Source organism: Asparagus officinalis, chromosome 1 (genome assembly GCF_001876935.1).
Source record: "Asparagus officinalis chromosome 1, Aspof.V1, whole genome shotgun sequence".
NCBI lineage: Eukaryota > Viridiplantae > Streptophyta > Magnoliopsida > Asparagales > Asparagaceae > Asparagus > Asparagus officinalis.
Window position 1 is genome coordinate 101,527,147 of NC_033794.1, and position 22,913 is coordinate 101,550,059.

At 37.9% G+C, this 22,913-nt stretch overlaps 2 protein-coding genes across 2 annotated transcripts; both read left to right on the forward strand.

Moving 5' to 3' along the window:
• Positions 11,778-14,326, forward strand: LOC109843540 (NAC domain-containing protein 76-like). Its single transcript, XM_020412479.1, has 4 exons — positions 11,778-11,863; positions 12,499-12,702; positions 12,797-13,068; positions 13,636-14,326. The coding sequence occupies exons 2-4, from the start codon at positions 12,543-12,545 to the stop codon at positions 14,140-14,142; spliced, it is 939 nt and encodes a 312-aa protein (XP_020268068.1). The 5' UTR covers positions 11,778-11,863; positions 12,499-12,542; the 3' UTR covers positions 14,143-14,326.
• Positions 20,311-20,667, forward strand: LOC109838321. The gene has a single exon (XM_020406773.1). The coding sequence runs from the start codon at positions 20,311-20,313 to the stop codon at positions 20,665-20,667; it is 357 nt and encodes a 118-aa protein (XP_020262362.1).

Below are 22,913 nucleotides of genomic sequence, written 5' to 3' on the forward strand. Positions count from 1 at the left end.
GAGATCTATCATGATTAGGAGATTGAGTCTCATCATGATTAGGAGCTTAAAACTTATTCTAATTAGGAAGTTATGCTAGAGATAGGGTTTTGATTTTTCTATATATATTCTTCTATTATTGGAGGAAAAACCAAGCAGGGGAGAGAGCTAATATTCTTGTAATATAGGGTTAGCAGAGGGCGTAGCTTAATTCAAGAATATTGTGCGAGAGGTGAGGGTTTCGTAGTCTTTGTCCGTGCAAAAGATTACATCATTAGGAGAGAGTTTCGCAGTCATTGTCCATTCAAAAGATTGTAACGAGAGGACTTTGGAGAGAATATGAGAGTTGATTATGTATGTAAGGTTAAGAGATTGAGAGACGAGAGTTGAGTGGTTCTTCTTATAGTTCTCCCTGATATATAGTGGATTTCTCGTATTGTTGCTCGTGGATGTAGATCGAAGTTGGTCGACTGAACTATGTAAATCTCGGTATTTTTTCTTTTTGATTATGGTCATTTTCTTTATTCTTGATTGTGGTTGGCTTTTGAGTTGCACAGATCACAGTAGGTGGGGAGACTAAAATCCCTAACGAGTGGTATCAATGTTATGTCGATTGATCCGGGAGCGAGTTTGCAAGATAGAAGACAATGACATACAAAATTGAAGAGTGTCGTTACAAGAATCAAGATGAAGAAAAAGGAAAAGAAAAGGAAGGAATGGCGATTGCTGGCAAGATAATTTAACAGTGACTAATCGTCCGGAGGAGAGCGCCCACGGGATGCAATGTCCAACGGTTAAGTCTGTAGGCGATTGCAGCAGTGAATTGCGGTGTCAAGGAGGTGCAACCGGTCACTGACAGAGGGCTTGCATGGAGACAAATTAGCAGTGAGAGGAGCAGGCGGTGACAAGTTGGCAGAGTTGCTTGGAAGAATTCTCGAGAGGGCTTCGGTTGGCTCTGTTTGTGAAAATCTGAGGAGACAATCGCGTGATTTGATGATGAGGTGATCTTTTGTTTGAAATATTTTGGTGTTTTGTGTTTTGACTACACGTGATAGAGAAAGAAATCATTCTTCACATGTAAGAGAAGGAAGCAGATTTTTTGGTGCCCAAGATTCGGTGTGTGGCTTTGTATGGCGTTTGGTGTTTAGTTTAATCCAATGGCTGAGATTGATTAGAGTGTAGATGGGCGAATCAATGGTGGATTTTGGCAATCTAGCATTCGATTCCTAGGTTTTGAAGTACTTTGAACGCAATGAGAGGGTTTAACTTTTTAGATTTTTCTCAGATTGATCAGAAAGTACTGATAAGTTTTGATGGTGATGACGAGACAGATCTGATAGCAGATAGGGCAAACGAGTATGTAATAGATAAGATTGGCGTAAAGAATCAGACGTGATTCTAGTAGTAGAGTTATCAGTACATAATTATTCAGAGTTATCGTGGGAGAAGGAGTTGGTCAGTGTGTAGACTCGATGAGAATAGTGCTAGATTAGGTAAAGCTTGCAAGCGGGCACGACCAAGTGACACACAAGGAGATGGAGATGATGGCATTGGACTTAAAGACAATGAGCGTTCATATTCAGTCCAAGCCAAGTGATGTAGGAGATAGAGGCATCTGTCTCTTAGTGTGGAGTAGGAGAGGTACACCAATATGATTTGAGACGAGCGATGCAGGTGGAGTATGAGGACAACAAGTGGGGGGAAGGCTACTATCAAGTTTAGTTCGGGAGGAGAAGCATGGTTAATTTGCTTCTAATATCAAAGGTGGCGAAGATCTCTTAGTGTGCACAAGAGAAATGAAGGCGCTGGCAAAGCAAATGATAGCGAGAGTCACAGGACGTCCCAGTTAGAGTGCAGGTGCTTCGATTTAAAGTGCGAAAGGAATAGAAGACTCTAGCGGGAGAGGTAAAGTTTTAAGACGACGATGATATATCTTCAAGGGAGTTTGGGAATCAAATCCAAGGTGGAGATTGTTAGAATTATATCTTTGATTCTTTGAATAGCTTTATGAGAAGTAGATAAAGCTAGAGATCTATCATGATTAGGAGATTGTGTCTCATCATGATTAGGAGTTTGAAATCTATTCTAATTAGGAAGTTAGGCTAGAGATAGGGTTTTGACCTCCCTATATATATTCTTCTATTGTTGGAGAAAAACCAAGCAGAGGAAAGAGAGCCAATATTCTTGTAATCTAGGGTTAGCAGAGGACGTAGCCTAATTCAAGAATATTATGCGAGAGACGAGAGTTTCTAGTCTTTGTCCGTACAAAAGATTATATCATTGGGAGGGGGTTTCACAGTCTTTGTCAATTCAAAAGATTGTAACGGGAGAGCTTTGGAGAGAATATGAGAATTGATTATGTATGTGAGGTTAAGAGATTGAGAGACGAGAGTTGAACCAGTCTCTTCTCCATTCAGTTCAATAAATGGGTTTAGCTTACCAAAGACACCATATAAGAGATCGTGTTGGGGATTTTAGTCCCCCCGCCTACTGCGATCTGCATAACTCGGAAGCCAACCACAATCAAGAACAAAGAAAATAACCATAATCAAGAAGAAAGAACACCGAGATTTACGTGGTTCGGTCGACCAACTTCGACCTACGTCCACGAGCAACAATACGAAAAATCCGCTATGTATCAGGTCCTAATAAGTCTTTATATTGGATCAAATTTAGTCAAGTCAAACTCGAACCCAATTCAAATTGCTCATAAAGATAGTGTCTGAATGCAACTTAAAGCTGCCATGGTCACACCTATGCAGGTGAGATAGCATATGAGCTCTTGTTGGACCAAGTTAGACAAATATAACATCGCTATCTTGGGGCCTGTTTCAAGCCATACAGGTTCTTCTTGAGTTTGTACATCAGGTTCTTCTTCTTTTCTTCTAGAAAACCTTCTGGCTGGTATATGTATATCTCCTCTTCTAGATCTCCGTGAAGAAACATCGTCTTCACGTCTAACTACTCGAGATGAAGATCTTTAACAGCTATAATACTCATCACTATCCTGATAGTATTGAGCTTCACCATGGGAGTAAAAATATTGGTGTAGTCAATTCCTTCCTTCTGCTGAAATTCTTTGACAACTAGCCAGACTTTATATTTTCTGGAGCCATCCTGCTCCTCTTTTACCTGGTACGCCCATTTGTTGTGGAGTGTCTTCTTTCCTGTGGGCAACTCAGCTAGTTCTCACGTCTGGTTTGAGATGAAAGACTTTATCTCTTCTTTCATGACAAGCTCCTACTTGCTCGCATCTCCACTCTGACAAGCTTTATCATAGCTTTCAGGCTCTCCTCTATCTGCAAGCAACAAATAGTTCATATATCTCCTGTTGGGCACAGGAGGCCGAGAAGATCTTCTTAATATCGGAGCTGGTGCGTCGGGCTCCTACGCACCGTTCTATCCAACAGGCTCTTTTGGCTGAGGACATGCTGCATTTGGTTCTTTTAAGAGGTCACCTGGGACATCATCTATATCTACAAATGTTGACTCGCTCTCCTCTAAGTCAAAGGCATATGTCTTGTGCATGTCCTTGTACATCACCTTCTCGTTAAATATGACATCTCCACTGCGGATCACTTTCTTGTTTTTATTATCCCAAATGCGGTGGCCAAACTCATCTTCATCATAGCCGATGAAAGTGCATTTCTTGGACTTGGGATCAAGCTTATTCCTGTCTTGATCACTAAAATGCACATAAGCTACACAACTAAAAACTTTGAGATGTGAGAGTTTTACCTCCTTTCTGTACCATACTTCTTCTGGTATTCTGTGCTCTAATAGAACCGATGAATCTCGATTGATCAAGTAAGCTACTGTGTTGACTGCTTCTGCCCAGAACTACTTCGGTAGACCTGATTGTATACGGATGCTTTTGGCTCTCTCTGTCAACGTTCTGTTCATCCGCTTAGCTACACCATTGTACTGAGGAGTGTCAGGCACGGTTCTCTCCATTTTGATCCCGTTCTCATAGCAGAACTTCTTGAATCTGGTATCTTCATACTCACCATCATTGTCGGTTCTGAGCTTCTTTATTCTCAGACCTGTCTCATTCTCGATCATAGCTTTTTATCTCCTGAAAGCTTCAAACACTGAGCTTCTTTATTCTCAGACCTGTCTCATTCTCGATCATAGCTTTTTATCTCCTGAAAGCTTCAAACACTTCTGACTTATGCTTCAGAAAGTAGACCATTCTCGATCATAGCTTTTTATCTCCTGAAAGCTTCAAACACTTCTGACTTATGCTTCAGAAAGTAGACCCACACTTTTCGAGAGTGATCATCAATAAAAGTCACGAAGTAGTATTTCCCACCAATGGATGAGGTGGTAGTTGGTCCCTACACATCTGAGTAAACGAGCTTCAGCTTCTCCCTCTTTGGGGTTCTGCCACTTGTCTGAAAGTTAACTCTCTTCTGCTTTCTAAGTATGCAATTTTCACACATGTCTATCTCCACTGATTCTAGATCTGAGAGTTTTCCCTTTGTGTGCATAATCTTTATCCCCTTCTCACACATATGACCGAGTCTCTGGTGCCATATATTTAAAGTCTCATTGTCTGCTGCAATTGAGATCAAACAGCGTGTACCTGCTGTCATATATAGGGTACCGGTCTTCTTACCTCGGGCAATCGTCATTGTGCCCTATGAGATCTTCCAATCATCTCTATGGAAGGTCATAGTGTATCCTTCGCCAGCCAACTAGCCTACAAATATTAATTTTTTTCTCAGATCGGGAATATGTCTGACATCCTTCAGCTCCCATACTGACCCGTTTAACTTAATTTTTACTACACCTTTGCCCACAATAGCACACGGTTAATCATCATTAAGGTATATATATATCCAAGATTTCTAGGGACATAATTCTCGAAGAATTCTTTCTAAGAAGTAGCATAGAACGACGCTCCAGAGTCTAACACCCAAGAAACTCTTCCTTGCTCTCTAAAGAGCATATCAATGCATCGTCTCCTCATGAGGTGGAAGTGATATTCACCTCTGCCTTCGCCTCCTTCTCCTTCTGTGCACTCTTGCACTGATTCTTGTAGTGTCTGGTCTTTCCATAATTCCAACACTCGATAGTCTTCGAACTGTTGCTTAGATTCCTTGACTTAGACCTCTTGTCCTTTGATCTACCTCTATAGTTTGATTTGCCTCGTCTGTTCCCTCTGGTTGAATTTTTACCTCTTGACTTTGTATGCAATACTAAAGAGGTTGTAGCTTCACCTGACTTTCTCCGACGGATCTCCTCACTGAGAACCAGATCACGAACATCATCGAAGTTCAACTTGTTGCTTCCCAATGAGCTACTTACAGCTGTGACTGTAGCGTTCTAGCTTTCTGATAGGAAAGACAAAATGATCAATGCTCGAACTTCCTCATCAAACTCAATTTTAACTGAACTCAATTGGATTATGATCGTGTTGAGTTTATTGAGGTGTTGTGCTACTGACGCGTCTTCTGCCAATCTCAGATTGAATAACCGCCTCATCAAATAAACTTTATTTAGGACTGATGGCTTCTCATACATATTTGAGAGTGCTGCCATAAAACCCGCCGTGGTCTTTTCCTTCGCTATGTTGAACGTAACATTACGAGTTAGTATCAATCTGATAACTCCGAGAGCTTATCTATCTAGAAGGTTCCATTCGTCTTCCTTCATAGACCTTGGCTTCTTCCCTGAAAGGGGTTGATATAGATTCTTTTGGTACAAAAATCCTCTATCTGCATCTTCCAAAATCTAAAATATGTTCCATTAAACTTCTCTAATCTCATCTTACCTTCATCTACAGCCATTGTTCCCACTTGAAACTGACTTCCTCTAGATCATTTTAGGCTCTGATACCAGTTGTTGGGAAAAAATCTGGGCTACGCTAAACGCCTAAAACATCAAGAAACATAGTATAGAAAAAAATACACTAAGATTTACAAGGTTCGGCAAACTTGCTTACGTTCTCGGGAACTACACAAGTAATTTCTTATTAATCAAAAGAAATTACAAATCTTAGAGAAGATCTCAAACTAAGATCTCTCAATAAATACAAATCTTCACTATAGCTACAGTGAAGATCCCCCCCTCTTTAATTTTCCCCTCAAAACTCCACTGAGTGGTGGGAAAAGAGAAATGCCGCCGCCAAGGGTTTGAGAAATCGTGAGAGAAGAAGGAGAAGAAGCAAAATGCTGCCGCCTCTTGTGAAAAACGCGAGAAGAAGCGAAGAGAGGCAGTAGGATCTCGGGCTCTGGGTTTCCCTTTTATAGGGAAACCCTAGCGCAGATCTCGCCCGTGCCTGCCTGTCAGCATCGACCACGTCTGAAGCCCTCAAGCTCGTCTACAAGGGATCGCCTCAACATCGAGCTCGCGTGACTGGATCTCGACCTCGCCCTCGCCCTCGCCTGCTTTGCGTCAAGTTCGCCTGCGGATGCGTCAACCTCGCCTGAAGGACTCGACCTCGCCTCAAGCTGGAGCTCGCCTGAAGGACATCGTCTTCGAGCTCACTTGCGGAGGTTTGGATCCACACCAAATCCAACAAAAGTAACATATAAATATTCTAAATTGTCTGCATTAGAATGATGTAAACGTTGTTAAAAAATATGTTACAACAAAATTACCCTTCCATTGAAAATGAATGTAGAATTTAATAAAAAGATAGTGGGTATGTATAATGGTGAATATGACAATAAATAGGGTCAATACAATCACAAAAATGTCATGTGCTAATCACATGAGAATATTTCTAGGCATATTCCCACATGCAACTGATAGAATGCACTAACATTCTAATTTTTCTTTTTACAACTTAGGGGGTGTTAGTCAGCTAGAATATTTTTGATAGAAGTGACACAAATTTTCTTATGGGATAATTTTTTAATGTGAGATATTTTAATAGGACAATTGGGAGTAATTTTCTAAAACATGATATTTTAGTGGGACAATTGTTAGTATAATTAAGGATATTTTTCAAAAATCAATAATTACATAAGTCATGTATTTTGATGATAAGACTACTATTTATATATTTTAAAACTTACTATTATTATTAATTATTTACTTTAGTGTTAATTAATTTTGAAGAACTATTTTGATAATAATAATGTGTAACTATTTGATTTTTTTGGAATTATTATTGTAATATAAATTAAAAAACATAGTTTTTTTTTTCTTTTTTGTCTTTCTTATTCGATCTACAGACATCATTCTATCATCTCTCAATTTTAATTAATTTTTAATAAAACATGAATATTATAATTTTTAAATTTAAATTAATTGTACAATTCAAATATTTAATAAAAAGTAAAAAATAACATCACATAGAAGGGGGTCAGCAGCAATAAAGGGATTCCCACGCCATCACATAGAAGGCGGTAAGAAGAGATGTGATGTAATTTTATGATGTGGTTTGAAGATGATGGAGAAATAAAATATGAAAAATAAAAAAATAAATAAAAAAGTTCTAGTTTTTTATCGTGTAGTTCCCGCTTAAAACTTGGAACAATTTGAGAGACTAGAACTCTCTCTTTTCTATACAAATTTGATAAAAGTGGGATAAATTTTTACAGTTATCCCAGTTCTATTTTTTTATCTCATTCTTATTTACTAACACCATATAATTTTATCTTAGTTTTAGTTCCAATGGACTAACACTATAAAAAATTGTCCCACCAATTATCACAGTTCTAATTTTAAGTTCTACTTGACTAAGTCCACCTTAGGGTATTAAAAAGCTATTGTTTTGCAATTTAAGGTATTTATATATATGCTATTTTCTAAAACTTAGGGTATTTAAGGATAAAGGTAATAAAACAAAAAGGTATTTAAGTCTCATATATCATTTGGAAGGTAAAAGGTAGTATAATGAGATCCAAATTAAGAACGGATGAACAGATCTCTCGTCTTGATGTCCTTATGATCTCCGTGTTTGACCAGTTAATAGTCGTAATGTGAGAGAGATGGCGTGGGAATCCCTTCGATAGGGAGGGGGTCAGCAGCAATAAAGGGCAATATGATTAGTTTAAGACGATCGAGAGTCCCTCCCCCTTGAACTGAGGTTAAGGAAGCGTGTTGCGGGATCCATTGCACGTGCATCCTCCACGGACTTTTAGGCTTTCTCCTCTTCTATTCCCTTCTCTTCACCCCCCTTTTTGATTCCTGTGTGCGCGCGGCCTCAAACTCAAACTCTTGTAATAAATTTCTACCAAATCTTTGATGAATGACAGCAATATCACACCCATATGACGAGCCACCTTATTACTAATTTACTATGCGCCTGTTCTCATTCTTATTAAAGTCAAAAATAGTGCACAAAAATATTCGTATCTAAATATCGTTATCTATTAGGATGCGAAAATAGTTAATACGATCTATAACCAATAAGATATATATATGGTTATAGATAGGCTTATTTGTACTTAAATATCTTATAGTTTTCCCTACTTTGCGCTTATATACTATCACTTGTTTTTGGTAGCACTTATATATCCTAAAGTTTCTAAAACTTATACTTATGTACCCTAGCCTGTTTTGGAAGCACTTATATATCCTAACATTTTAAAAGAAAATGCCATTTGGCACGCAAGATTAGGCGTGCAACCCATCTCGCATGCCACAACAGGGTGGTGGGACCCACAGCCAGATGTGGGTCCCATCCCCCTATTTGTGGCACGCGAGATGGGCTGCACGCCCAATCTTGCGTGCCAAATAGCAAGGTTGTATTTTAAAAACATGCACTTAAATACCCTATCATTTTTAAAACTTACACTTAAATACTCTAGGCCTCAGTTATGCAAACTTGATGATGGTATTTAAGTGCAAGTTTTAAAATTTTTGGGTATTTAAGTGAATGTTTTTAAAACTTTATGAGTGCTGTCAAAACAAGTGAGGGTATATAAGTGAAAGTTTTAAAATTTTTAGGGTATACAAATGCTGTCAAAGATAAGTGAGGGTATATAAGTGCAAAGTAGGAGAAACTATAGGGTATTTAACTACAATTAAGCCTTACAAATATGATTACATAGTGAAATATTCGGATCCATATTTGAAAAATCCAAATATACATTGGTCACGTTGTTGCAACAATTTTAATCCTTGGATTAATGGATTTGAGATTAAATTTGGTGATCAAGATATCTAATCTTATCTTTTCATACATAATGAATATATTAATGGACTATGTTCTATCATATGAACTATATTTTTTTAATATTATCTAGTTTTCACCCCTACTTAAAGTCTATCTAATCATTACAGATGTTGTGGTGAGAATTGAGAGTTATATTTTTATATTTGAACATTGTCCCCCACAGGTCGAGTGCCCATTTTGTGGCCAGAAATATGGACTCAAGCAGTAGTGTCAATTTTTTAAAAAATCTGCTTAAATTTCATGGCCGGTGGGATTTAAACATGGGTTACTCTGGTACCATCTTAAAGTTCATCTAACTAATATTACACCAATCTCTGAAGTTGTGATTAGAGTTGAGGGTTATATTTTTTTATCCTAAAATCATCTTGTTGCATATTAGGTACACAATTATAACTCTTACGTGTTTTGTGAATTTACTACTTGTTGTGCGCGACAGAAGTTTGAAACCACACGAACAAGAACGAGATAAATCACAACTAATAAGTCAAACACAATACCACACCAAGACAAACGAATTTTGCGTGGTTCGGCAAGTTGCCTACTTTCACGGGGCAATCAGGGGGGAGTTCTTACTATTAGAAATAAAGAGAATACAAATAGGGTTACAAATCTCTCAAATAAACCCTAAAACAAAGCTTCTAGATCTCTCACAAATCTTTCACAATTGGATGCAACAATTCTCTCTCAAAGACTGTTCAAAACGTCATTGCTTAACCCTAATTAATTAAGATTAGACTTACATATCAACTCAGAAACGAACCGGGTCAAAACCTATAACCCAACTTAGAACCGCTAAGCGGTCGACCGCGACGATCTACCGTACCGTCATGATAGAAAGCAAAAACACCTACAGGGTCCTCACGGTTGACCGCTGCGATCGACCGAATCTCATCCCAAGACCAAAATCCATTAGAGGGTCTGTGCGGTCGACCGTGACGGTCGACCGCCTCACATCCAGAAATCCTCCTGAACCTCGTGCATGTTTCCGGTCGACCGCAACAGACTCACAGTCGACCGGCCAACTCCCTGGCAGTTTTCTTGTCTGTTTCCTAAGTTGTTCTTCGCCATGTTCGCCAATCCTTCACTACAAACGTATAGCTTTTGTGGTCTCTAGCATTGCATCAAAATTCCACATAGCAAGCACTTTAAAGTGATATTTGAGAAATCTAGATTTAAATCATATCAGCCAACAATTTAGAAGTGGCTTTAAAAAAAATTTATGCCGCTACGTGAGTTAAGATTTCAACTCAAGGGCACTCAACCTGTGGACACATTGTTAGATAAAATAGTATAACCCTCAACTTTCACCGTAACTTTAAAGTTTGGTGACGGGAATTTGAGAACAACAGAGTTAATCAAAATTCAATTCATAGTGTGGCACCTGACGTTCGTGCACAGGTCCATGGTGATGCCAGCCTGGGAAAGTCAGTCTTGAGGAGTCGACTTAGGATCCGGTTGCGAGGACGTTGTGCATGTAGCCGAGATTTGGGTAGATTTAGGATGAATGCGATGAATGATCGTATGCATGTATCTCGACTTGGTGCGGCAGAGCTCCTAGTACGGGTGTGAATGGTTCCGATTCCTTAAGAAAAAAGTTTCAACAGGTGGTATATTAGTCATGTTTTGAAAAAAAAAATATTCTTTTCTATTGGAATACAGCAAATATAACCCCGACAGAAAAACTAAGGGGGAGAGGTATAAAATTCTAAGTTGGGAGAATGCAGGGATAAATGAGTAAATATGTAAATTTTAGAAGTAAGTCTTCAAATAGGATTGATTTGAAGAGCACATATGCAAAAACAAACCAAAAAATACACTTATTTTTGTTATAAGCCCCTCCGGATTTTCGATTTCATCCTCTACTTAACAAGCATATCATGACTTTATTCTGATTAAGACTAGCTTTTTTGTTTTTGTTTTGTCTTGGGGTGGGGGGGGGCGCGAGGCCGCGTGGGTGGGTCGGTGGGGGGGAGGCCTCTGTTGGTGTGGTATACCATATAGTGCACATTGCTGCTAGAGAAAAAAAGGACCATAGTCGTCATTAGAGATAATACAGTATACAACCTCATAAACTTGCACTCTAAATACCAGTGTGAAATTAAATTCGCATTAATTGCTTGGAGTTCAATTAACCTAAAGCGTAATGTCGACCATGCAACATGAGGGACAATAGAAAACAAATAGTAGACAGACCATAAAATAAGCTGTGGGGGGGGGGGGCGGGGGGGGGGCACAGAATACGAAGAGGAAATGGAGAATAGAAGTGGAATATGGAATGAGAGCTGTAATTCTTTTTTTTTTCTCTGACTGACTACTTGACTCTATGATTGAGATTTGGATTCTCTTTTTCATTTGATCCACGGACTCCAAGTCTGGACACTTATTTACTCCTTATGAGGCCCATTTTTGGGCAGGTCTCCTGTTCAACAGACAACCCCCCATCTCTCCTTAGGATTTATCCCTTAATAAATCCAAAACCCATGCAGCCTCCTCTCAAACCCTAGGGCTACAATAATATGGGTTACTTTATTAATGATTTTAATTTACAGCTCTCCAACTCTTGGCCTATTTTAATAATACATAATCAATGCTACTTGCTGTTATTTTTATTTTCTTTGGTGGGTTGAATTTAGACTTCCTTAACCCTACTTCTTCTGCCTTAAAACACCATTCTTCTTTGCTCATCAAAGCCAACAACAAACACTTGTTTTACCTTTTGGCTTCCTCTCCTTGTCCTTTGCCATAGTTGAGGTATGTTAAGTTTTCTCAAGTACACTTTTTGCTGTTTTCTTTTGCTTGTTTTTAGATTCTTTTTTCCCCCTTTTACTAAGATTTGAGTTTCTAGTGGAAAGAGTATGAAAACTCTTTTCTGAAAGCCGTGCCCATGTTTGGGTCTTCTAACTCTATCTATTTATTTTTTGCTTTGTGTTTCAGCTTGTTATATAGTGTTCTTATTTTTCAAACCATTTATGTGTCTTTTTTCTTTTAGTGTGATTTAGAGCAAACACTTAGGTTTTGTATTAAAGTCTCAATAATATTTATAGTAATTAAATTATCTATAAAATTTCCCTTCATACTATCTTAGAAATACGAACTTTTAATCTAAAGAATGTTGAGATTTCAACTTCTTGTCATTTAGATGACAAAGAAACAAACCTATATCTTTTTTCCTATTTTTTATTAATTTTTTCCATGAACTTTATCTTGAAAATATGAGAACTAAGAAGCATATATATATCAGGGCACCAAAAATAAATCATTCATACTTTTTGTATTTATATCCATATTAGCCTTTTACTTGAGTACTAATTTCTTCTTTTCTTTCCTCTTTCTCCTTCTATATATGAACCCTCTTAATTAAGACTTTTCGATCTATTATGTTCTAGGTTTCAGATTTTGTCATCTAAGATACCATATATAAGAAGGAAGCATGAACGGACAGCTCACAGTCCCCCCGGGCTTCCGATTTCACCCTACGGATGAAGAGCTCCTCTACTATTATCTGAGGAAGAAAGTGGCCTATGAAGCCATTGATCTCGATGTCATCAGAGACATTGATCTCAACAAGCTTGAACCCTGGGATCTCAAAGGTTTGTCGCTGGACTATTCCTAGCCAGGGTCTAATTTGTATGCAAAACCCTAGTTTAATCTTATGACTGTCTTTTTTCCCCCCTCCCCTTGCAGATAAGTGCAGAATCGGAACTGGACCTCAGAATGAATGGTACTTCTTCAGCCATAAGGATAAGAAATATCCGACAGGGACGAGGACGAATCGGGCGACAACAGCTGGATTCTGGAAGGCTACAGGGAGGGACAAGGCCATCCACCTCAGCAACTCAAAGAGGATTGGGATGAGAAAAACCCTAGTTTTCTACACCGGGAGAGCACCCCATGGTCAGAAGACCGATTGGATTATGCACGAATACCGACTTGATGAAGGCTGCACAGATGTTCAGGTATTAGTTATGTCTTATAAGGACATTAAAGGCATTAAAATCATTGAGTTTATACTAAATGAGCTAATTACATGTTTATCCCTTATGTCAGGGACTAACAAGTTCTCTTCTTGAGGCAGAGATGTAATAACATGCGTTTCTTAATTTGTTTGTTATGGCCATATTTAATTTCTTTTGCTTATTTATATGATTCTTTTTGGAAAAAAAACTTATTCGTCTTCCCGTTGAACCGATTCTTTCGAATAGCAAACTAGGATGAAAGAAATTTGTATAAGGATATATATGACAAATTTAATTAACTATAAGATGACAAGACCTTATTACGGCTAATACAAATAACAAATGGTCCTTCTTCCCCATCATTTTGGCTAAGACAAGAACTACGTACTGTCTGCTTCTTAGTAAACATATCCGTGAGAACTTCCTCATTCGATCTCTTTCACTTTTGGCTAAGCTGTCAATTAAGATCCTTAAACACTGAGCTGCTTCTTAGCTAATTAATCTCTCGTGAGCATAGATAAAACTAGTCCTAATAATTAAAACCCCTTTTCACTTGGTGTTTTGTAGGAAGATGGATGGGTTGTATGCAGAGTATTCAAGAAGAAGAACCACCAAAGAGGCATCCCACCCCAATCTCTCCTCGAAGAAGAAGACTACCACCGACTCAGTCACCAACAACCAACCGGCTCAACCTCATTTGACCATAAACACGCCAACTACCAAATCCCCACCCCCTGCGATTTCTCCTTCCACAGCTCAATGCACCTCCCTCAGCTACTCAGCGCGGAGTCCTCAGTGCACCAGAACTTCACTAGCATCCCTCCTTCTTTGTCCTTGAACACCTTAGACCTGGAGTGCTCTCATAACCTCATGAAGCTCACTTCGCCCTCAGACTGGTCGATCTTGGACAAGCTCTTGGCTTCTCACCAGAACTTAGACCACATTTTTCATAACAACAAGTGCAGTCCTCCAACAGGGCAGGCTAGCATGGACATTGGCTCTGGAGGGCAGAAGTTTCCTTTTCAGTATCTTGGGTGTGATGCTCATGATCAAATGTTCAAGTTTTCTAAGTGAGAGGTTACTTGTTGGTTTGCTTTGTTTAGTTGTGATAATTAATTTTGGAGTATGCACTGCTTCTTTTATCATCTAAGTGTTTTCTTGAGGTTCATATTGAGCTTTTGAAATGTATATAAGTGCGCTATTGTTTTATGACGTGCATGTTGTGGATTGTTTGGGGTGTTTTTATTTTGGTTAAGAATTTGAAGGCTTTGGTATTTGTTCTTATTGATGCTAGGTTTTAAATCTCAACAATGTCCTTAATTATTAATACTTTACAAAATTTGTTTTATTTTGAGAAAGACAAGTTATGAAACTTCTTACTGTAGTGCTTCAAGATTTCAAACAGGGGGATTAAAGCTCACGTTGGGAATAGCTAGCTTCATCATTAATCTCGTTACAATTTGGTCTTTTTTTGTTGTCCATTCACGATGATCGATGTTATTGGATCTAGAGTGAGTGAGAAAGTGTCCATGCATAAAAGTGACAGAGCATGACTAAGACTTATGTGTAACAAGTACGAAGTGCTTTTTCTACACAAAATTAAACTGTTTTAGCATGTAATTTAATGTAATTAATGTTGGAGTTATATAATAAAGATAACTTAAAACTTGGGTTTGTAGAGGAAAGGAGGAAAACTTTAGTCCCACATTGGAAACGAGATGGGAAGATAGGCTCTTTATAAGCCTTCCCTTTCTCTCCTATGCCTAGAAGAAAACAAAGGTTATGCTCCACACCACACACGCGCGCGCCGGCCGGGCCGGGCTCGGGTCGGGTGGCGCGCGCACACGACCTGCGGACACGAATGCAGCTCCAGACTGAGGGGCTCTTAATCTGCTACATTTTTATTTTTGAATAATTAAAATATAATTTTTTTTTTGAACAATTAACATGTGATAAATATTTTGTCGCACACGACCTGCGGACACGAATGCAGCTCCAGACTGAGGGGCTCTTAATCTGCTACATTTTTATTTTTGAATAATTAAAATATAATTTTTTTTTGAACAATTAACATGTGATAAATATTTTGTAACATAAATATTTCGTAACGGTAAAAATTTATTAGTGTGATTAAAAACGTGATAAATATTTTGTGAATTTATTATGTAACGGAAGCGTTTTTTAATTTTATAACGGCTAAGCTTTATTAACGTGATTAAAACGTATTAACTACGGGTTTATGTATAACGGTTGTTTAACCCTATAAAAGGATCAAAACCCGAATAGTTTCATACAGTGAAAAATCAACAGATCTCTTCTCTCCTTCTCTTTTCAAAATAGTTTTCTGTTTACGCTGGTTCCCTGAAAGTGGTGAAGAATTCGCAAAACCTTCTTGAAGCTCGTGCCGACGAGAAGGAGGTCGCCTGACCGAGGGTCGTCGTATCTCCGAGATCTATTGCCGCGTAGCCCTGTACGAGAGGGGGCAATTAGTTTCTTGGGACATTGCTTTGCACGCTTCGATCATCAGGCCGTATTTCTAACTCTGTTTCTTTTTCATTTGATATATTTTATATCTGTGTTATAATAGTGATTATCTGTTAATTATTAAATTGCTTAAACTGATTTTCGTTATTGTCTAAACAGCTAATATTCTCAACAATTAATTTATGCTTAAAAATGTTAACAAGAATAAGAGATTCTCTTTCTTTCCCATACCAAATTTGAAGGGCGAACCGTGCACCTCTTTCTCTTCAATTGTCACAACTAGTAACATTTGAATACTTTTACCATTGCTAGCTAATAGAATCACAACTCATAAAATAAGATGAATGAAAATAACAGACTAAGCACAAGGTGATCATGGCAAAAAAAAAATCATTAATTGTTATTTTTATTGCATATTACATGTAAAAACATGCAATGTATATATAGCCATGGCCAACGACCGATAATTAGCTCATGGGTTGATAAAGTTAGGGAGCCTTGACGCAGGACAAGGGCAATCTTGGTAACATTCATCTTCATTAGCGTAGCATTTTTGATTGGGCATGCACCTAAAATATCCACCAATGCAATGAACAGGATTACAGCAAGGGATGATAGTAATCAGGCTCCGTACTTCTCTCTGGTCTTGTCCTGATATTACTCGATCGGCCTACACACAAAAACAGCATATTGAAAAATCATAATTGTTATTCAATCAAACGCCTTAACAAAAGATAATTGAAATTAAAAGAAACACACATTGGTGAAGAGCACAAAGGGTTGAGAGGATGAAGAAGAAGAGGGCAAGATGCATTGTCTTCATGATGGCGGCGGTTTGGTCGTATTGAAAAATTGCAAGCCTTCGAGTTATTTATAATGTTTAAGTTCATCAATAATGGAAACATAAATTATTTTGTTAATAGTGATAATTAGGAAAATTTTAGTACCATACAAGAAGATTAAAATGATCTGAAGAGATTTAACAAGAAATTGTTCTTATTAGTTTACGAAAAGAATACAAGTTCTTTAAGAAATTTTCAATCTTAGGAATCAATTATAAAATCACCGCGGACTTTTGAATTATGCTAAATATATTTGTATAATTTTAGTGGTATATTAAATTTAACAAAGTTCCCTTTGCAATTGGAAGGCAACCCGGATTGGGGGCTGTGACCAAGTCAGCGCTGATGAGGCCCCGTATATATTTGGCGCTTATTTTTTACTCCAATTAAACTCATTAGTTTAGCGGGTGAGGTTTGGATAAAATATGTTTCTAGCAGATTCATACTGTCTTTGATGAATGATATTTTCATTCACTAAAAATGTAGTGTTCAACTATTTTACTGGGTCATAAGAGCAACTCCAATGGGGAGGATACAAAATGCAGCCTCCCTAAAGCATATTCTTGGGCATATGCTTTTTTAGAGGGGAGCACTCCAATCACCCCCTCTATATGAAACTCTATTTGCATTTTTAATTGATTTCTTTTATAATATTTTAAATAGATTTGAAAATATAAAAAATATAAAATGTTAAAAAATTATATGAATTAATTTAAAATATAAAATATATTATAAATTAATACTAAAAGTATAATATATAATATACTCATTATTTAAATAAAATTAATTATCTTTAATAAATTGATAATAAGACATAGATAAGAGCCTTTAAATTTTAAAAAGCATAAAATATAGCATAATATTTAGAACAACCTTCACAGCTACTCCGAATGATAAAATTTTATAAATTACATTCAGCGGCATTACATAGAAAAATAAAGTACATGAAAAAAACTAAAAATCGGGCAGACCATTTCCTCCATATCCACCGCTTCTGTAGTCAGGTATTCCGTATTGACTTCCTGCATAACTATATTCAGGATTAGGAATATCAGATGAAGAACCTCCGGTTGTGTTTCTATTTAAAATCTCTTGTTTTTTAATTCGAAAATACTCGCGTTCCGAAGGATCAGTAATAGTATCAAGATTAATCAACATAATCTTACTTTCCTGGCGTTCCCTTTGAATATCTAATTTTTTCTTTTCGTTTTCGGCCCTTAACATCATAATCTGGTGCATTGCTATTCTATCATTTTCTCGTTCTCCATGACTTTTTTTTTAAATATCGACAATTTCTTAATTGCTTTTATTGAGAGTTTCCAAGTCGAGGTTGGATTCAGTTGCCTGTCGCCTCCTCATCTTCTCTTTCTTCCTTCCTGTCGATCGACTTGCTATCATATCTTCGCCATTATGAGTATATTCCTCATTATCGTCATTTAAGTCGACGACAGGAGAACTTGAATCTGATCCCTGAGATGAGCGGGACTTTGAAGTTTTGGAAGTTGCAGGCGATCTGACACTTATATTTGCCCATTTCTCTGCATCTTTTAAAATTGACCAAACATGATCAAATAGAAACCCCTTTCTCTCTTCTGGATCTTCTGCAAATATTATCCTAGCACGTTTAATCTACCACAAGAGAGGAAGAAACATTTATTAATAACATGATAGTAGATGATAATCAAGATTTATGTTATTCAAAATACTTACAATGTCAAGCTCAGAAGCACCGCTTGGATTTAAACGCTCGACTTGTCGAATACATCCTCGAAATTTACTGATGGTCTTCATAATTAATTGCATTCGGCATGAAAGAGACTTCGGAGTCCTTTGAGCATTACAAATATTGGAAATCCTTTCATGAAATAAAGCAGAAATTCGTTCCCACAGCTTGTCCTTCTTTTGATTAGAACCCATGACTGGATCTTGAGAAATTTCGAGCCACGTAGCGCATAAAACTTGGTCTTCTTCTTGTAAAAAAGATTTTCCGCGACTAGATGCCATAATCTAAGGAGGAATGTAAAGAGTTATGAATATAGAATAAGAAGAGTTGTGGTGGAGATATGAAAATTGTGCAAGTATTATATAGGGATTAGATGTGGGGAGTCTCTAACACCAGGAGAATCCAATGTGGGGAGTCTCCAACACAAAAGGAATCTGTGGGGGTGAGAAGCCAATGCTGAAAAAAATCCAATGTGGGGAGTATCCAACACGAAAGGAATCTAATGTGGAGGGGGGTGAGAAGCCAATGCTGAAAAGAATCCAATGTGGGGAGTCTCCAACACGAAAGGAATCAAATGTGGGGAGTGATGACACGAGTTGGCACTTTCTTTGCTACCCGTATTCCACTTTCTGTGTTTTCTGGTCAAACCTTCATACAGTTAGGACCACAATCAATATCCCCTCTCGATTCTCCCAACGAACGAGAGGTCCACTTTCAAAATCGAGTGATCAAACCTTCCGACAGTGGGGTGAGAAGCCAATGCTGAAAAGAATCCAATGTGGGGAGTCTCCAACACGAAAGGAATCAAATGTGGATTGTCTCCAACACCAGGAATCCAATGTAAGGAGTCTCCAACAAGAAAGGAATCCAATGTGAAGAGTCTCCAACACTAGGAGAATCCAATGTGGGGAGTCTCCAACACAAAAGGAATCCAATGTGGGGGTGTCCAACACTAGGAGAATCCAATGTGGGGAGTCTCCAACACAAAAGGAATCCAATGTGGGGGTGAGAAGCAAATGCTGAAAAAAATCCAATGTGGGGAGTCTCCAACACAAAAGGAATCCAATGTGGGGGGTGAGAAGCCAATGCTGAAAAGAATCCAATGCGGGGAGTCATATTATATAATGACATTACATCCATCTCTAAATAACTCACAACTTATATGATTATTTCTATAAATAACTTCTTCATCAATGAACTATGGAGCCGGACCGTCACATCTACCTTCTTCTTCTTCTTCTTCTTCTTCTGACGACGAAATATGGTCTCAGTACATTAAAGATTGGGAGGAAGATATGACACAATGGGAGAAGGAAGATGAACTCTTAGCTCGCGTACATGCCTCTAATAGTAAAATAATGACTTATCTCTCTCAAGAGGCAGAGCGGCCAAAGCGTATTGGCTCAGTTCCTGGTCATTTGGTGATCAATCGCGGGAGGGAAGAAGGTAAATCTCGACTTTACCATGACTATTTTTCTGATAACCCTACATATGGTGCAAACCTATTCCGTAGAAGGTTCCGGATGCACAGGAGTTTATTCCTTCGTATAGTCGAGGTGGTACGTGAGCATGACAACTTCTTCGTACAGAAGATGGATGGTGTATGGAACATCAGCAGATAGTACTAACGAATATGTTAAGATCGGTGAGTCAACTGCAATTGTATGTTTAAAGAGATTTTGCAGAGCAATTGTAGAAGTATATGGAGATATGTTTAAAGAGATTTTGCAGAGCAATTGTAGAAGTATATGGAGATGAATATCTGAGGACCCCCAATGTCGACGATGTTGCAAGGTTATTGCAAAAGGGCGAAGAAAGAGGTTTTCCAGGAATGTTAGGAAGTCTAGACTGTATGCATTGGCAATGAAAAAATTGTCCAACAGCATGGGCAGGACAATACTCAGGTCGTCATGGAGGTCCAACCATTATTCTTGAGACAGTAGCATCATATGATCTATGGATATGGCATGCATACTTTGGCTTACCAGGATCCAATAACGATATTAATGTATTGCAGTCGTCTAATTTGTTCGACAATCTATCATAAGGTATTGCTCCTCCTGCTCATTACACAATTCAAGGAAAAAATTATGATGTCGGTTATTATTTGGCCGATGACATATATCCGAAATGGCCAATACTTGTTCAAACCATTTCTAATTCCGATGATAAAAATAATAATATTTTGCAATGATGCAAGAAGCATGTCGAAAAGATGTTGAGCGGGCATTCGGTGTTCTCCAATCACGATTTGCTATCATCAAGGGGCCAGCCCGTTTTTGGGATAAACGAACTCTGCATGATATCATGACTGCTTGTATTATAATGCACAATATGATTGTCGAAGATGAACGCGACGAGCAAGAAGATGTTGTCATTTCAACTCCACAATCAATTCCGAATGCTGAAAATATGGAGATAACGGAAACTGAACGATTCCAACGGTTTCTTGCTCGACATAAGAGGTTGAAAAATAAAGAAGCTCATTTTGCACTTCGAAATGCATTGATTGAACATTTGTGGGAAAGGCATGGAAATGAAGCGATGTAACTTTTTTTACTAATAAAATAATGACTTTTTTATTTTTAATTACTTGGTTCTTGAAATTTTATATTTCAATTAATATTATTCAATATTAGTCTCATTTTGAAGGTATCGACAAAACATTTCCAACTGTAAAACTTTTATTTAAAAATAATTAGTAGAAATAAACTTATGTTGATTTTAAGTTGAATATCTAAAAATAATTAGTTAGTTAGAAGGGTATTATTGTTATTTTTTAGGGGGAATAGTGAAATGGAGGGGGGCTGCATATTTGGAGCAAAAACTCCAAATATACAGTCGGGTGGGAGTTTTTGCAGCCGGACTCCAAAAATTGAAGTCCGGTTGGAGCTCAACCGGGCTGCATTTTGGAGAAATGCAGCCCGGTTGGAGCTGCTCTAAGGGTTTACTTGAATATTATCATGTTGGGTCAAAAGTTGATAGATTCAAATCTTATCAACGTCGAAATATGATTATAAGTGTACTTGGCAATTCCAAAAGAGGATTCAGCTTGAAATAGTTTCCACTTAACTAGTATAGAGTTGGTCTACATAGGAGACAGTTTAAAAGAGAACTAATTTACAGGGAACAATTTGAATTAAAGAAAACTAGTTTAACTTTAGCCCAATTATTGCCAAACTAGAAACTACTTTTGCGTTAAGATTGTACCTACTAAAACTAGTTTTGTAGAGTTTCCAAACACACTTTAATAGTTGGTCATGTATGGGCTTATTTGAATTATATCATGTTTTAGTCCAAAATTGATAAAATTGGAAACTTACTGATGTCAAATTCTAACTCATATTCTTAAATTCATACTCAACAATCATATCATACTCCCTTTGAAAGCATCAGTTCGGAAAAACTTTTTATGGTCAATATTATCCTTCACTATTTTGAATATTTTATTTAAATTTTAGTCTATCTTACTTATAATTATATCCTATCCTAATCCAATGTGAACTACCTATAGCTCAACAATTTAAAAAAAATTAATAAAAATACTTATAATAATTTCACTATTATTAGTTTGTTAAGGTAAAGAACTAACATTTTAATAGATGAAGTTGTAGGCTGTCTAAAAATCACAATAGATAGTTGATCCCCCATCAAACACCGATGATGGAAGTTACAACCTGACGACTTCCAGAAGGCTACAATTTAAGGACTTTCACGTAGAAGGCTACAATCTGACGACCTTCACAACAACTAATGAAAGTCCCAATTCAACAACCTTCACAATCAACATCGGGAGTTACAATCTGACGACTCTCATATTTTCAAGGAGCCAAGACGAAGATTACAAGAGGACGATCTGTGCAAAGCTCTAGCAAAAGAGACTACAAATTGACGGTCTCTTCATATTAGAATGCAGATATCTCTCAAACCGTAAGGAATTTGGTGAAACGGAGGAAGCGAACCGAAGCCTTTGGCTCGGTTCGGATGGCCCCATCTCGTCGAGATAGCCGATTTTCATATATAATTCGTCCAATTCCGACGTACGGTTTGAAAGTTATGACCTGTTCTTCGTAGCAAGTTATGTTCTGAAGTCCGTCTACAAGACTGGACTTCGTCAGAACATTGGACTTAGCCTGAAGCTCGCCAAGCCCACCTAAGGTTCGCCTCTGCATTATAGAGTCAAGGCGCACAGGTTGAACCAGCGTTTTAACCTCAAAACGTAGAGTTAATCTCTAAAATCCCACGAACTGTGCGTTTTCAGCCTAAAACAGGCTTAACTCTGCGTTTTCAACATCAAAACGCAGAGTTAATCTCTAAAACAGTACGAAATGTGCGTTTCCAGCCTAAAACAGGCTCAACTCTGTGTTTTCAACATCAAAACGCAGAGTTAATCTAAAACAGACTTAACTGTGAGTTCTCCAGCAGACATCTAACTCTGTGACGCAGAGTTAAAGCACAAACGCACACATAACGTGCGTTCTTCAACAAACTCAACCATGCGTCCCAAACTCATGATGCAGAGTTGAATTTCAACGCACAAGCGACCTGTGCGTCTCCAATTCCAGAACGCATGCGGCCTGTGCGTTTCAAACCTTTGACAAAGGTTTAACTCTGCGTCTCAGGCCTTAGACGCAGAGTTAAGGCCCAGAACGCCGTTTTTAGCGTTTGACTCGTTCAAGCACGCAATGAACAGTTCCAGGAACTGTTTTTCCCCACGATTTGAGGGATTTTCGCCCCACTTAAGAGCGGATTAAGGGGATAGTTACCACCCTAAATCCCCTATAAATAGTGGGAAA